General features: G+C 35.8%; 1 protein-coding gene across 6 annotated transcripts in view; it reads right to left on the bottom strand.

The window, feature by feature from the left end:
* Window positions 1-14,195, bottom strand: part of METTL25 (methyltransferase like 25) — a 155,033-nt gene that overhangs the window by 115,792 nt on the left and 25,046 nt on the right. For all 6 annotated transcript variants that reach the window (XM_078449645.2, XM_078449643.2, XM_078449644.2 and 3 more), the window contains exon 3: window positions 13,929-14,035. In XM_078449645.2, coding sequence (XP_078305771.1) covers window positions 13,929-14,035 — 107 coding nt within the window. The remainder of the gene's footprint in view (window positions 1-13,928; window positions 14,036-14,195) is intronic.

Raw genomic sequence — 14,195 nt, 5'->3', positions numbered from 1 at the left:
ACCTGTTATGTTTATTTTTTATTTTAATTCTTTGATTCCTATTAAAAACCAACCACTTTCATCAATTTTATTCAACATTTTAAAAGAGGTTCTAGGTTGTATAATACGTCAAGGAAAAGATGTAAAAGACCTAATGGGAAATAAAACTGTCACTCTTCATAGAGGACATGATTGTCTACAGAAGGTCTACAGGAATATACAAAAAGCTGATAAAACTAGAAAGTGAATTTAGCAATGCATCTGGATACAGGATCATTAGAAATTAATAATGAACCATCAAAACATATATAATAGCAAAGAACAATTATATAATAAAATTTAAAACAAATTGAATTAAAATAGCATAAAAATAGAATATCTAGGAATAAATTTAACAAAGGTTCTGAAATAGCTATTCACTGAAAACTATAAAAGCAGAGAAAAAAATTGAAAGATCTAAATAAAGATATATCATTCATGAAATGTTCATGAAATGGCAGACTCAAAATGAAGATGTCAATTCCCCCAAAATGACTTACATATTCAACAAAAATCCTAATCAAAATCCCAGCAGATTTCTTAAAAAAAAAAAAAAAATCACAAGTTGATATTATAGTTTATATGAAAAGGCAGAGTACCTAGTATAACCAAAACAATTTTGAAAAAAAAAAAAAATAAGGTTGGAAGATTACCCTGATTCAGGAAATAATATAACACTATAATAATCAAAAACAGAAATAGACTCACACTTACATAATCAACTAATTTTTGACAAAATGGCTAAGGTAATTCAATAGAGAAGATAATGTTTTCAACAAATGGTGCTGGTATAATGGATGTATGTCTGGGGGAAAAATGCCTGTCACACAGCAAACACAAAAATTAATTAAAAGTGGATCACAAATCAGGAGCACCTGGGTGGCTTAGTGGGTTAAGCATCCAACTTTAGCTCAGGTCATGATCTCATGGTCTGTGGGACCAAGCCCCTTGTTGGGCCTGCTGACAGCTTGGAGCCTGGAGCCAACTTCGGATTCTGTGTCTCTCTCTGCCCCTCCCCAGCTCACGCTCTGTCTCTCTCAAAAATAAATAAACATTAAAAAAAAAAGTGGATCACAAATGTAAATGTGATAGTAAAAACTATTAAATTCTGGAAAAAAACATGAGAAAATCTTTGTGACACTTGGCAAAGTTTTCTTATGTAGGACATAAAAGTATGAACTACAAAAGAACTAATTGAAAAATGGACTTTATGAAAATAAAAATTTTGCTATTAAAAATATGGTTAAAAATATTTGCAAATATATATCTGACAAATTGTTTGTATCCAGAATATATAAAATATATAATAAATATAAATATAATATAAATATATAAAAATTAAAATATATAATAAATACAAATAAATATAAATATAAAATAAAAAATATATATTACAACTCAATAATAAGACAAGCAAACAACTTACAATTGGGTAAATATTTGAATGCACACTTCATTAAGGAAGACATACAAATGGCCAATAGGAAAAGATGCCTACTATCACTAGTCATCAGGGAAATGCAAACTAAAATCATAACGAGACGCACATAAATGTCAAGTGGTACAGGCACTCTAGAAAACACTGGCAGCTTATAAAGTTCAAACTTACACTTAGCTTACAACCTACAAATCCCATTCCAGGCTATTTGCCCAAGACAAATGAAAACATGTCCACACAAAATCTTGTATGTGAATATTCACAGCAGCTAAAAAAAAATGGTAACATCTAAAATATCCATCAACTTGTAAATGGCAAAACAAATTGTAGTATATTCATACTATAGCATAAAGGAAAAACCAAGAGTAAATACAACATTGATGACTCTTAAAAGCTGTGAACTAAAGGAAACAAGTCAAAAACAAGTTCTCATTCTATTTGATTCCATCTACACGATGTTCTAGAAAATTCAAAACTACAAGCAGAGCAGGGGTGCCCAGCTTGCTCAGTTGGTAGAGCAGGTGACTCTTGATCTTGGGGCCATGAGTTTGGGCCCCACTTTGGGGGTGGAATTTACTTAAAAAAAGAAAAACAAAACAAAACAAACAAACAAAAACAACTACAAGCAGTTCAATAGTTACCTGAGAATGGAGAAAGAAATATTTTGTGAAAGGGAATGAGGAAACTTTTTATGGTGACAAATATTTTTTTATTATGATGGTGGTTACACAACTGCAGACACTTACTAAATTAATCAAAATGTACACCTAGAATTGGTTAATATGTAAATTATACCTAAATAATGCTAAAAATAAGAGAAATATTATCAAGATTATTATTGTACTGCCATGTCATTTCGTAAGAAATAAATGGACAATTATAGGAATACTCTCTTAAGAAATATCTACTCTTATTATGTCTATCCTAAAATCAGTTAAAACCTGGTATAAGTCACTCAAGAAAACACTCTTATACTTGAAGTAATGCCAATAATTAAGTCCTCAAAAAATTTAGGATCTTGCAATTCAAATGAATACTCCAATGAGTTACTCATACGTAACACTCCAATAAATAATTCCCATAAATAAGCTTATACCCACCCCTTTTGATGTTCATCTCTGGGCTAGATATTATGGGAAATACATAAGCATTATACATCTTGATCTTAAGGAATTACAACCTAACTAAAGATACAGTACATATCATAAATATAAGGGCTATGCAGTAGAAACTCTATTAGTTTCCCCATATCTGAATCTCCAGTGAAAGCGAAGCTCTCCATTCCTTTCCTTCCATGAAGCACACTGATGCTGATGACAAGCTTAAAGTTAGCAAACAGCGAGTTGTTGCTAGCATCAGCACATTTGTTCCTACCAATGTAGATGTTTTCTTAACAAGAGATAATTGAGTTTGCTCCTTAATCTGTTTATGGCCAATTCCACTTGTGAATCAAGATATTTGTAATTCCTCTGGTTGTAAGATGGCTCTAGAAAGTCTAAGAATCACGTGTTCACAACAGAACATCTAAAAACCTTTTCAGTAATGGGCAAATTTTCCTAGAAAATCTGTCAGCTGACTCACACTTCTATTTTATTAATCCAAGTAGACTTTTATCTCCCTCCAAATTGGTCTTTTAGTAGCAATATGTAGTGTCAGCAATACAATGAAAACCTCTGTGGAATTAAGTAACATGCCGTGCAACTTTTTGCCTTCAAACTACGTGATCTGAATAGCAAAATCTCCACCATCCTGATCTTCTATCCCTTACCCACAATAGTCATTTCCTTCCTGGGTCAACTTACGGGTTTGAAAATAAAGGATTCTCCAGTCCAATGCCTGGTGGGAGGTATCTTCCTAGTCTCCTAATTCTGTTTAGTATGGTACTATACTTCATATAGAAGAGTTATACTTTGTTGTCTGACCTAGAGATCTAACTACCATTCTAGGCTACGAACCTAAAATTTATAAATCCAGTATGAAATTCTTCCATGAACTTCATACTCATATATCTAACAGTCTACCAAACATTTCCACTTGAATACCTAATAAGAATTTCAAATTTAATGTGTTCAGAATGAAGTTCTTGATATTCTCTGTAAAACCTGCCTTTCCCATAATATTCTCCATCATAGTTAATGATATCTCCGTACATATTTCCAGGTGGAGATTAGGACTCCTTTCTTTCTCTTATACTCTCCATATGAAGTGTGAGCAAATCTATAATCTCAGCAACTGCACCCTGAGCCTAGCTTACTGCAACAACCTCCTCATAGTCTTCCTGCTCCCATCTTTCCCTCAAGTCTATCTGATCATACCTCTCCTCTTAGCAAAATCTCTCATTGACTTTAATCTTATCTCTTACTAATCTCCTTTGTTACTGGGATTTTTGCCTTAACTCAAAGCTCTTCTCATGCTCAGATAGGAGCCAATTTCTGAAAGAACTAGCCTGAATATCTATAAAGACTATGGTTAAAAAGTGCAAAGACAGTGCTCCTCAACACAGCAACCAGAGTGATTCAGTGTGTCCAATCATTTCCCATCTCATTCAGGATAAAAGCCCAAAATATCACAATGGCCTCTGAGACTCTACAACTTCATGACCTGCCTTCTACCACTCCAACCTCAGCTCCTACTGCTTTGCCCCTGCTCTCTCCACTGGAGTTTATCTGGCTTACTGGCTGTTTTAAGAAGACACTAGGCATAGTCTTACTGTAGGATCATTGAGCATGTTATTGCTTCTCCCTGAAAAGCTTTTTCGTCCAGGTATTCTAATGGATAACACTTTTACCTAGCAAGAGAGGTCTTAATTCAAATGAGTTTACAATGCGTTACTTGTTCCTCCCTTCCTAATCAAAAACTTTAATTCCCATCTCTGAATCAGCTACTTCCTTTATTTTTATTTATTTTTTTCTCTTTAAAGTGTATCAACATATACAAAAAATATACTTATGATCATTTTTTTATCTATCTCTCCTCATTAGAATATAAATGCCATAAAGGCAAAGATATTTTTTTGTTTTTTCACTACTGCATCCTCAGTATCTATAACAGTGCCTGACACATGGTAGGAACTAATGAAATATCTGTGAAATGAATGCATGCACACAGGTATGAATGAATGAACATATTCTGGAAACAAAAGTTAAGAAGCCTTGGTAATGTTAGTGAGAGGCAAAGGTTTCTGGCACGTAGGCAGCAATATAGTTGAATCAAAAATGAATTCCGTTTGTCCTCTTCTCTGGTGTCTGTGGTCACTAGTAAAGTTAAGAATTTCAGAATCTGGGTTTCTATCTATCCCCATGAAATCTGTACCTATTAAATCAGCATTTTAAAAGTAAAAGCTGTACATATATAATAGAGATCTTAAACTTCATTATTGTGAGAATCAAATACTGCTATAAAGTGATATCAAGAGAAAGCCTTTGTAAATCTGTATTTTAGGTTATTTCATTCACTAAGAATAAGCCTCACTGCTATAATAAAGTCTCCTTAAAGCAGGCCTAACATGATACATTAAAGTATTTCAAAATTTTTTCTCTGCACTTTAGAAATAAAATACTGTGCTGGAGGTGGAGTTAAGGTGGTGGAGCAGTATGGAGACCCTGAACTTGTCTCATCCCTGAAACGCAGGTAGATCAGCACCAAACTATTTTGAATACCTGGGAAATTGATCTGAGGATGAACACAACAATCTGTATAACTTAAGCCACAGAACTCACAAGGTATATGGAACAGAGAGGTGAACTGGGGGAGAGAAAAGCTGTGGAGGGTATGGAGCCATTTTCACAGAAAGAGGACACAAACAGAAAGAGAAAGGGGGAGAGTGGAGGGCATCTGGAGATTGCAGGAAAAACATTCCCTTGAAAGTAGCTGGAGAGAAAGAGAAAGAGTGAAAACACTTGCAGGGGACTAAACAAGAAATTTGTTCCCCAAAACCACAGAGGGGAAGAAAGGAGAGGGTTTCAATACCACTATGATTCTATAAACAGTGGAGCACACAGTCTAAAGGTTTGGAGATCACTGTCTGGTGGCACTCTGGTGAGGAAGTAGGGTGAATCCTCAGAAGCAGGCAATGCAGGCTGAGGGGTTCATGTGCCACATGGGGAGAAGTGGTTCCCCTCCTTGGAGAGCATTTGGTAGAGGTCATACAGCCTCCCCACAGCCAAAGGTCCCAGCAGACCCCCGGAGAGCAGTGTTTGCTGGCATTGGGACAAAGATGCCAGGCAGCAGTGAGACCTGGGGCCGCCTGTGTGTTGTGATTTGCCATAATCTCTGAATGACCACACAAACATTTTCTGGGGCAAGCCGGCACCCAGCCATTGCTCAGTAAGACCCTCCCACAGAGAGTCGATGCAGATCCTAGTCACCAGGGTCTATGAAGTGCGGGGTTTTGAAACACAAACCCACCTGAGACAAAACTCTGGAGCTGGAAAGAGGTGCCAGACAGCTTGGACATGGACAAGGTAGAGGCAGGGAGTGGATGGAGGCCTGAGACAAAGGAGGGGTGCTTGATTGTAGGTCAGTGGGAGTGTGAAGTTCCTGTGTCAGAGACTAGGGAGCTGGGTAAAACCATTTCCACCTGCCGTGTGCACGTGCACACACAATGATCCACCCCAGTAAGCTAAACAGTGCCACCTACTGGAGAACGGAGTCATTATACCAAGCCCCATCCAATTGTGCCCTCCAAGCACATCCCCCAAAAGATGGCGGGGGGGGGGGGGGGGGTCACTCCATGTGCTGCTTAGTGGATGGACTATAGAGAGCTTCATAGTTTCAGTTCTAGGGGAAACTGGCTGTAACTTCATTCAGGTTTCATTCTCTTTGATGGTTCATTTATTTGTTCATTTTCTTTCGTTCTGTTTTTGCTTAAATTGTTTTCTTTCTTCTCTCTTTTCTTTCTCTTTCTTGGATACAGAAAGAGAAAAAATTATTTTTTACTTTATTTTTTATTTAAAAATTTTCGTATTCTAATTCATTTTATTTTTATTCTATTTTATTCTATTTTTTAATTTTTAAAATTTTTCTTACCTTTTTCCCCCCTTTTCCTTTTTTTCTATCAAGTTTCTTTCAACAAGCAGAATGAAACACACCTAGGATCTAGCTTCCTTTGTTTGATCTTTGATTTGTTTTTTATTTTTAATATTTAATATTTTATTTTATTATTATATTCTCTTCCTCCAAAATGACAAAATGAAGGAATTCACTCCAAAAGAAAGAATAGGAAATGACAGCCAGAGACTTAATCAACACAGATATAAATAATATGTCTGAACTAGAATTTAGAGCCATGATAGTAAGAATACTAGCTGGGGGTGAGAAAAAGCATAGAAGACACTAGAGAATCCATATCTGTGGAAGTAAAAGAAATAACACCTAGTCAGACTGAAATTAAAAATGCTATAACCGTGATGCAATCTCGAATGGATGCCACAATGCCAAAGATGTGCAAAGCAGAGCAGCAAATCAGCAATACTGAAGATAAAATTATGGAGAATAATGAAGCAGGAAAAAAAGGGAAACAAAGGCAAAAAGAATATGATACAGACTTAGAGAACTCACTGATTTATCAAGAAGGAATAACATCCAAATCATAGGAGACCCAGAAGATGAAAAGAAAGAAAAGGGACATAAGGTTTATGTGAACAAATTATAAAGGAAAACCTTCCTAATCTAGGGAAGGACACAGACATCAAAATCCAAGAAGCACAGGGAACTCCCATCAGATTCCACAAAAACCGACCATCACCAAGACATATCATAGTCAAATTCACAAAATACACAGACAAGGAAAAAAATTATGAAAGGAGCAAGACAAAAAAGTCCTTAATCTATAAGGGAAGACAGACCAGGTTCACAGCAGACCTATTTACAGAAGCTTGGCGAGCCAGAAAGGAGTGGCAGAATATATTCAACATCCTGAACTGGAAAAATTTGCAGCCAAGAATTCATTATCCAGCAAGGCTGTCATTCAAAATAGAATGAGAGATAAAGATTTTCCCAAACAAAAGCTAAAGGAGTTCGTGACCATTAGTTCAACACTGTAAGAAATTTTAAGGGGGATTCTTTGAGTGGAGAAAAGGCAAAAACAAACAAACAAAAAGAACAAAAGCAACAAAGACCAGAAAGGACCAGAGAACATCACCAAAAACAACAACTCTACAGGTAACACAATGGCACTAAATGCGTATCTTTCCGTACTCACTCTAAGTGTCAATGGACTACACACTTCAATCAAAAGCCATAGAGTAATCAGAATGGATAAGAAAACAATATCCATCCATATGCTGCTAACAAGAGACTCATTTTAGACCTAAAGACACCTGCAGATTGAAAATATAGGTATGGAGAACCATCTATCATGTTACTCGTTGTCAAAGGAAATCTGGAGGAGCCATACTTATATCAGAAAAACTAGATTTTAAAATAAAGACCATAACAAGAGGTGAAGCAGGTAATATATCGTAATTATATATATATATATATATATATATATATACACATATATATATATCGTAATTAAGGGGCTTATCCACTAAGAAAATGTTACAATTGTAAACATTTATGCCCCCAATATGGCAACACTGAAATATATAAATCAATTAATCACAAAGAAACTCATTGATAATAATACCATAATCGTCGGGGACTTCAATCCCACTTACAGCAATGGAGAGATCAGCAAAGCAGAAAATCAATAAGGAAACAATGGTTTTGAATGACATACTGGACTGGATGGACTTAAAAGATATATTCAGAACATTTCATCCTAAAGCAGCAGAACACATTCTTCTTGAGTGCACATGGCACATTCTCCAGAACAGATCACATACTGGGTTACAAAATTAGCCCTCAACAAGTACAAACAAGTACACACATGCAGTGTGTATTTTCAGACCACAATGCTATAAAACTTGAAATCAACCACAAGAAAAAACTTGGAAAAACCATGAATACTTAGAGATTAAAGAAGATCCTACTAAAGAATGAATGGGCTAAATCAAGAAATTAAAGAGAAAGTTAAAAAGTACATGGCAGCCAATGAAAATAAAAACACGATAGTCCAAAACCTCTGAGTTGTGGCAAAGGTGGTCCTAAAAGCGAAGTATATAGCAATCCAGGCCTTCCTAAAGAAGGAAGAGAGGTCACAAATACACAACCTAACCTTATACCTAAAAGAGATGGAAAGAACAGCAAATAAGCCCAAAACCAGCGAAGACGGGAAATAATAAAGATTAGAACAAAAATCAATAATACAGAAATCAAAAAACAAAACAAAAAATAATAGAACACATCAATGAAACTAGGAACTGGTTCTTTCAAATAATTAACAAAATTGATAAATCCCTAACCAGACTGATCAAAAAGAAAAAGGAAAGGACCCAAATAAATAAAATCACAAAAGAGAAGAGATCACAACCAACACCACGGAAATATAAACAATAAGAGAATATTATGAGCAATTATATGCCGATAAATTGGGCAATTTTAACCAGTAAAGCAATTGAATCAGTAATCAAAAATTTCCCAACAAACAAGAGTCCAGGGAGAGATGGCGTTCTGGGGGAATTCTACGAAATATTTTAGGAAGAGTTAACACGTATTTCTTTAAAGTTGTTCCAAAAAACAGAAATGGAAGGAACACTTCTAAACTCATTCTACAAAGCCAGCATTACCTTGATTCCAAAACCAGACACTAAAAAGGAGAACTACAGACAAATTTTCCTGATGAACACGAATGCAAAAATTCTCAACTAGCCAATCGGATCCAACAATACATTAAAAGAATTATTCACCATGATCAAGTGCGATTTATTCCTGGGATGCAGGGCTGGTTCAATATCAACAAATCAATGTTATACATCATATTAATAAAACAAAGGATAAAAACCACATGATCCTCTCAATAGATGCAGAGAAAGCATTTGACAAAATACAGCATCCTTTCTTGATAAAAACCCTCAAAAAAGTAGGGATAGAAGAAACATACCTCAACATCATGAAGACCATATATGAAAGACCCACTGCTAATATCATCCACAATAGGGAAAACTGAGATCTATCCCTATGAGGTCACGAACATGACAGGGATGTCTACTCTCACCACTGTTATTCAACATAGTGTTGGAAGTCCTAGCTGCAGCAATCAGACAACAAAAAGAAATAAAAAGCATCCATATCAGCAAGGTAGATGTCCAACTTTCATTCTTCACAGACAACATGATACTCTATGTGGAAAATCCAAAAGACTACACCCAAAAACTGCTAGAACTGATACATGAATTCATCAATGTTGCAGGTTATAAAATCAATGTACAGATATCAGTTGCATTTCTATACACCAATAATGAAGCAACAGAAAGATATCCAGAAATTGATCCCATTTACAATTGCACCAAAAACCATAAAATACCTAGGATAAACCTAACCAAAGAGGTGAAAAATCTATACACTGAAAACTATAGAGAGCTGATGAAAGAAATTGAAAAAGACACAAAAAATGGAAAAACATTCCATGTTCATGAATTGGAAGAACTATTGTTAAAATGTCAATACTACTCAAAGCGATCTACATATTCAATGCAATCCCTATCAAAATAACACCAGAATTCTTCACAGAGCTAGAACAAACAATTCTAAAATTTGTATGGAACCAGAAAAGACCCTGAATACCCAAAGTAATGTTGATGAGGAAAACCAAAGCTGGAGGCATTACAATTCTGTAATGCTTACAATTCTGTAAGCTGTATTACAAAGCTGTAATCATCAAGACAGTATGGTACTGGCACAACAACAGTCACAAAGGTCAATGGACCAGAACAGAGAACCCAGAAATGGACCCACAAACGTATGGCCAACTAATCTTTGACAAAGCAAGAAAGAATATTCAATGGAAAAAAGTCTCTACACCAAATGGTGCTGGGAAAACTGGACAGTGACATGTAGAATAAACCTGGACCACTTTGTTACACCATACACAAAAATAAGCTAAAAATGGATGAAAGACTTAAACATAAGACAGGAAGCCATCAAAATCCTAGAGGAGGAAACAGGCAACAACCTCATTGACCTTGGACGCAACAAGTCTGGAGGCAAGGGAAACAAAAGCAAAAATGAACTTTTGGGACTTCATCAAGATAAAAAGCTTCTGCACAGTGAAGGAAACAATCTATAAAACTAAAAGGCAACCGATGGAATGGCAGAAGATATTTGCAAATGACATATCTGATAAAGGGTTAGTATCCAATAACTATAAACAACTTATCAAACTCACCACTCAAAAAACAAATAACCCAGTGAGGAAATGGGCAAAAGACATGAATAGACACTTTTCTAAAGAAGACATCCAGATGGCTATCAGACATTAAAAAATGCTCAAAATCACTCATCGTTGGGGAAATACAAATAAAAACAACAATGAGATACCACCTTACACCTGTCAGAATGGATAACATGAACAACTCGCAACAACAGATGTTGGCGAGGATGCAGAGAAAGAGGAGCCCTTTTGCACTGCTGGTGGGAATGCAAACTGGTGCAGCCACTCTGGAAAACAGTCTGGAAGTTCTTCAAAAAATTAAAAATTGAACTACCCTATGACCCAGCAATTGCACTCCTATGAATTTATCCAAAGGATACAAAAATGCTGATTCAAAGGGGCACATATACCCCAATGTTCATAGCACTACTATCGACAATAGCCAAAATATGGAAAGAGCTCAAATGTCCATCGACTAATGAATGGACAAAAAAGATGGGATATGTGTGTACATACACACACACACACACACACACACACAATGGAATATTACTTGGCGATCAAAAAAAATGAAATCTTGCCATTTGCAACAACGTGGCTGGAACTAGAATGTATTATGCTAAGTGAAATAAGGTAGAGAAAGACAAATATCATATGATTTCACTCATGTGGAATTTAAGAAACAAAACAGATGAACATAGGGGAAGGGATGCAAAAACAAGACATAAAGAGAGGGAGACAAACTATAAGAGACTCTTAAATACAGAGAACAAACTGAGGGTTGCTGGAGGGGTGTTGGGTCAGGAGATGGGCTAAATGGGTGATGGGCATTAAGGAGGACACTTGTTGGGATGAGCACTAGGTGTTATATGCAAGTGATGACATCACTAAATTCTATTCCTGAAATCATTATTATACTATATGTTAACTAAATTGGATTTAAATAAATAAATAAATATAAACAAAAATATAAATAAAAAATAAATTTTAAAAGATTAACTTGACAAAACAATAATGTGCTGTATGAATTTGAAGTTATTTATTATGTAATATTTCATATAAATAAAAGAATAAATGTAGTCTAAGAATGAAGTTATGAAGCACAACAATAAATAGCACTTATCTTAGTTGGGTTATCACAGGGAAGATTCTACAACAAAGATTTAAGTATAACTGAACTATCTGGGAGGGAAAGAAACACTGGTAGGGAAGTAGATAAGAGAAAAGGAGAAAGAAAGGCAGCTCAGTAAAAGGTATGCTATTAAAAAAGATACCACTTTAGGGGCACCTGGGTGGCTCAGTTGGTTAAGTCTCCGACTTTGGCTCAGGTCATGATCTCACACTCCGTGAGTTCGAGCCCCGCACCGAGCTCTGTGCTGACATCTCAGAGCCTGGAGCCTGCTTCAGATTCTGTGTTTCCCTCTCTCTCTGCCCCTCCCCACCTCATGCTCTGTCTCTCTCTGTCTCTCAAAAATTAAATATTAAAAAAAAAAGATACCACTTTAGCACAAGCTGGATTTAATCACAATGGGAAACTGAGAGCTAGTGTAGACAACATAGTTCACAATCATCTTACCTGAAATGTTAAGGAGTTAATGTATCTGCACATCAACTTGTATCAATCATTAATTCAAGGCTACTCACGGGGAGGAATTAATTCCCAGAACTTGTATACAGGTAGTGCTTGCTTTAGCAGTCAGAGAAAACCGATAGGGAAAAATGCAGATACTGCCAGGTAGAAGGCAAGCTGGCACACTAATGAAATGCCTGAGAAAATTTAGGTTAGACCTCCAACAGTATCTGCTATAACAATGAACCAACCAGCCACCCTATGAATGAGAATGAGTATTTCCACTGTGCAGGACTATGTCTTCCTTCCATATCTCTCTCGTTGCTTCCTCAACCAGCAGTAACAACTATTCTCAAATTATTGTTCATGATTCCCCTGCTTCTTTAATAGCTTTTTTGTATGTATTTTTTCCATTAAGAATATACCATTATTTTGCTGAAGAGCTTTAAAAAAGTGGTACTAAAAAATATGTAGTCTTCTGTAAATTTTTTAGTTTTCCATTCAATTCTATGTTTCTTATGTTTAGCCATATGAGATGTATTGCAGTAGTTTAAATTTTACCGTGTAATTGCCCCTTTTAGTCCAGCTGAGTATCACTGCCTGTTACTGATCTTGACAGGTACTGGTAGGTAGGATACACTAGAAAAAAGCTGAAAATTAACTGACTTAGCTCTTGCCTCTGACCCCTACCCTAGAGATCTAGGTTGCCACAAGTGGCTCTGGATGCCTAGCCCAAGCTTTCATTGTTTTCTAGTCGCCCTCAAACTCTCCACAAGTCTGGAAGAATCCATGGAAAATATTCTAACACCCAAAAAAACTGAAGGAGGGAAAATTCTCTACTACTCCCAGAGATTGTTCTTGTAGAGATAAGAAAACTAATTTACTATTTTTTATGAGCCAGGGATAAGAAAAATAACTTACTATTTTTATAGGTTAATATAGGCAATCTTTGATTTTAATTTAACATCTGTTTTTACACATTACCATGTTTCCCAAAAGCTACTTTCACAACAGGAATGCATTGTGATTCTCCAATTTCTAACACATAGTTTCTTTGAGTTACTATAATGAGGCAGGTACCCCAGACCACAGCTTGGTAATCCACCTCCTCAGAACACCCAGTGGCAAACAATTTTGCCAAATGTCATTATCATAATGCTGCCTCAAGTTGGAAACATAAGAAAGACCATTTTTTTTTAATGTTTATTTCTTTTTGAGAGGGAGAGAGAGAACAAGCACGACGAGCAGGGTAGGGGCAGAGAGAGAGAGGGAGACAGAATCTGAAGCAGGCTCCAGGCTCTGAGATGTCAGCACGGGGCTTGAAACTCACAAACTGTAAGACCATGACCTAAGCTGAAGTTGGATGCTTAACCGACTGAGCCACCCAGGCGTCCCAACAAAGATAATTTAAAAGACTGAAATTTGTGGTAAAACATGAATAGTCATATCTTATTTTTAGTATAAATTTGTTATATTCACACTATATTGGGAAATGAGAGCACATATTTAAAACGTCTGACATATGTAACTTCAGCTATTATTTAATGACATTTAAATGCTAGACAGTGATAGTAGACAAAAAGATATGAATGATACAAAAAAAGGCAATTACCTTAACACCTGAAAATACAGACAAATTCTCTTACCTGCTTTATTCCACAGTAATCAGCAATACTGCTGATCAGCTCTGACATAACCTGAACTTCATGAGACTTTTTCAAATTCATAAACTCATCTGGTTTCACATTTTCACCTGAACAAAAGTAAAACAAAATTAAAATACTGCTATCAAAGGAACAAAATGTAATGAAAAATCATCAGTTAATGTTCATGTTTTCTGCAATTACATGTGACAATAACATATTCTATTGTGTCTGCATGATAAATCTCTATTAGTTTAGCTGCTATGAATC

The sequence above is a fragment of the Panthera onca genome, chromosome B4, assembly GCF_046562875.1.
Source record: "Panthera onca isolate mPanOnc1 chromosome B4, mPanOnc1 haplotype 2, whole genome shotgun sequence".
Taxonomy (NCBI): Eukaryota; Metazoa; Chordata; class Mammalia; order Carnivora; family Felidae; genus Panthera; species Panthera onca.
Note: the sequence above shows the minus strand (reverse complement) of the source record. Positions and strands in the feature narration are given on the sequence as shown.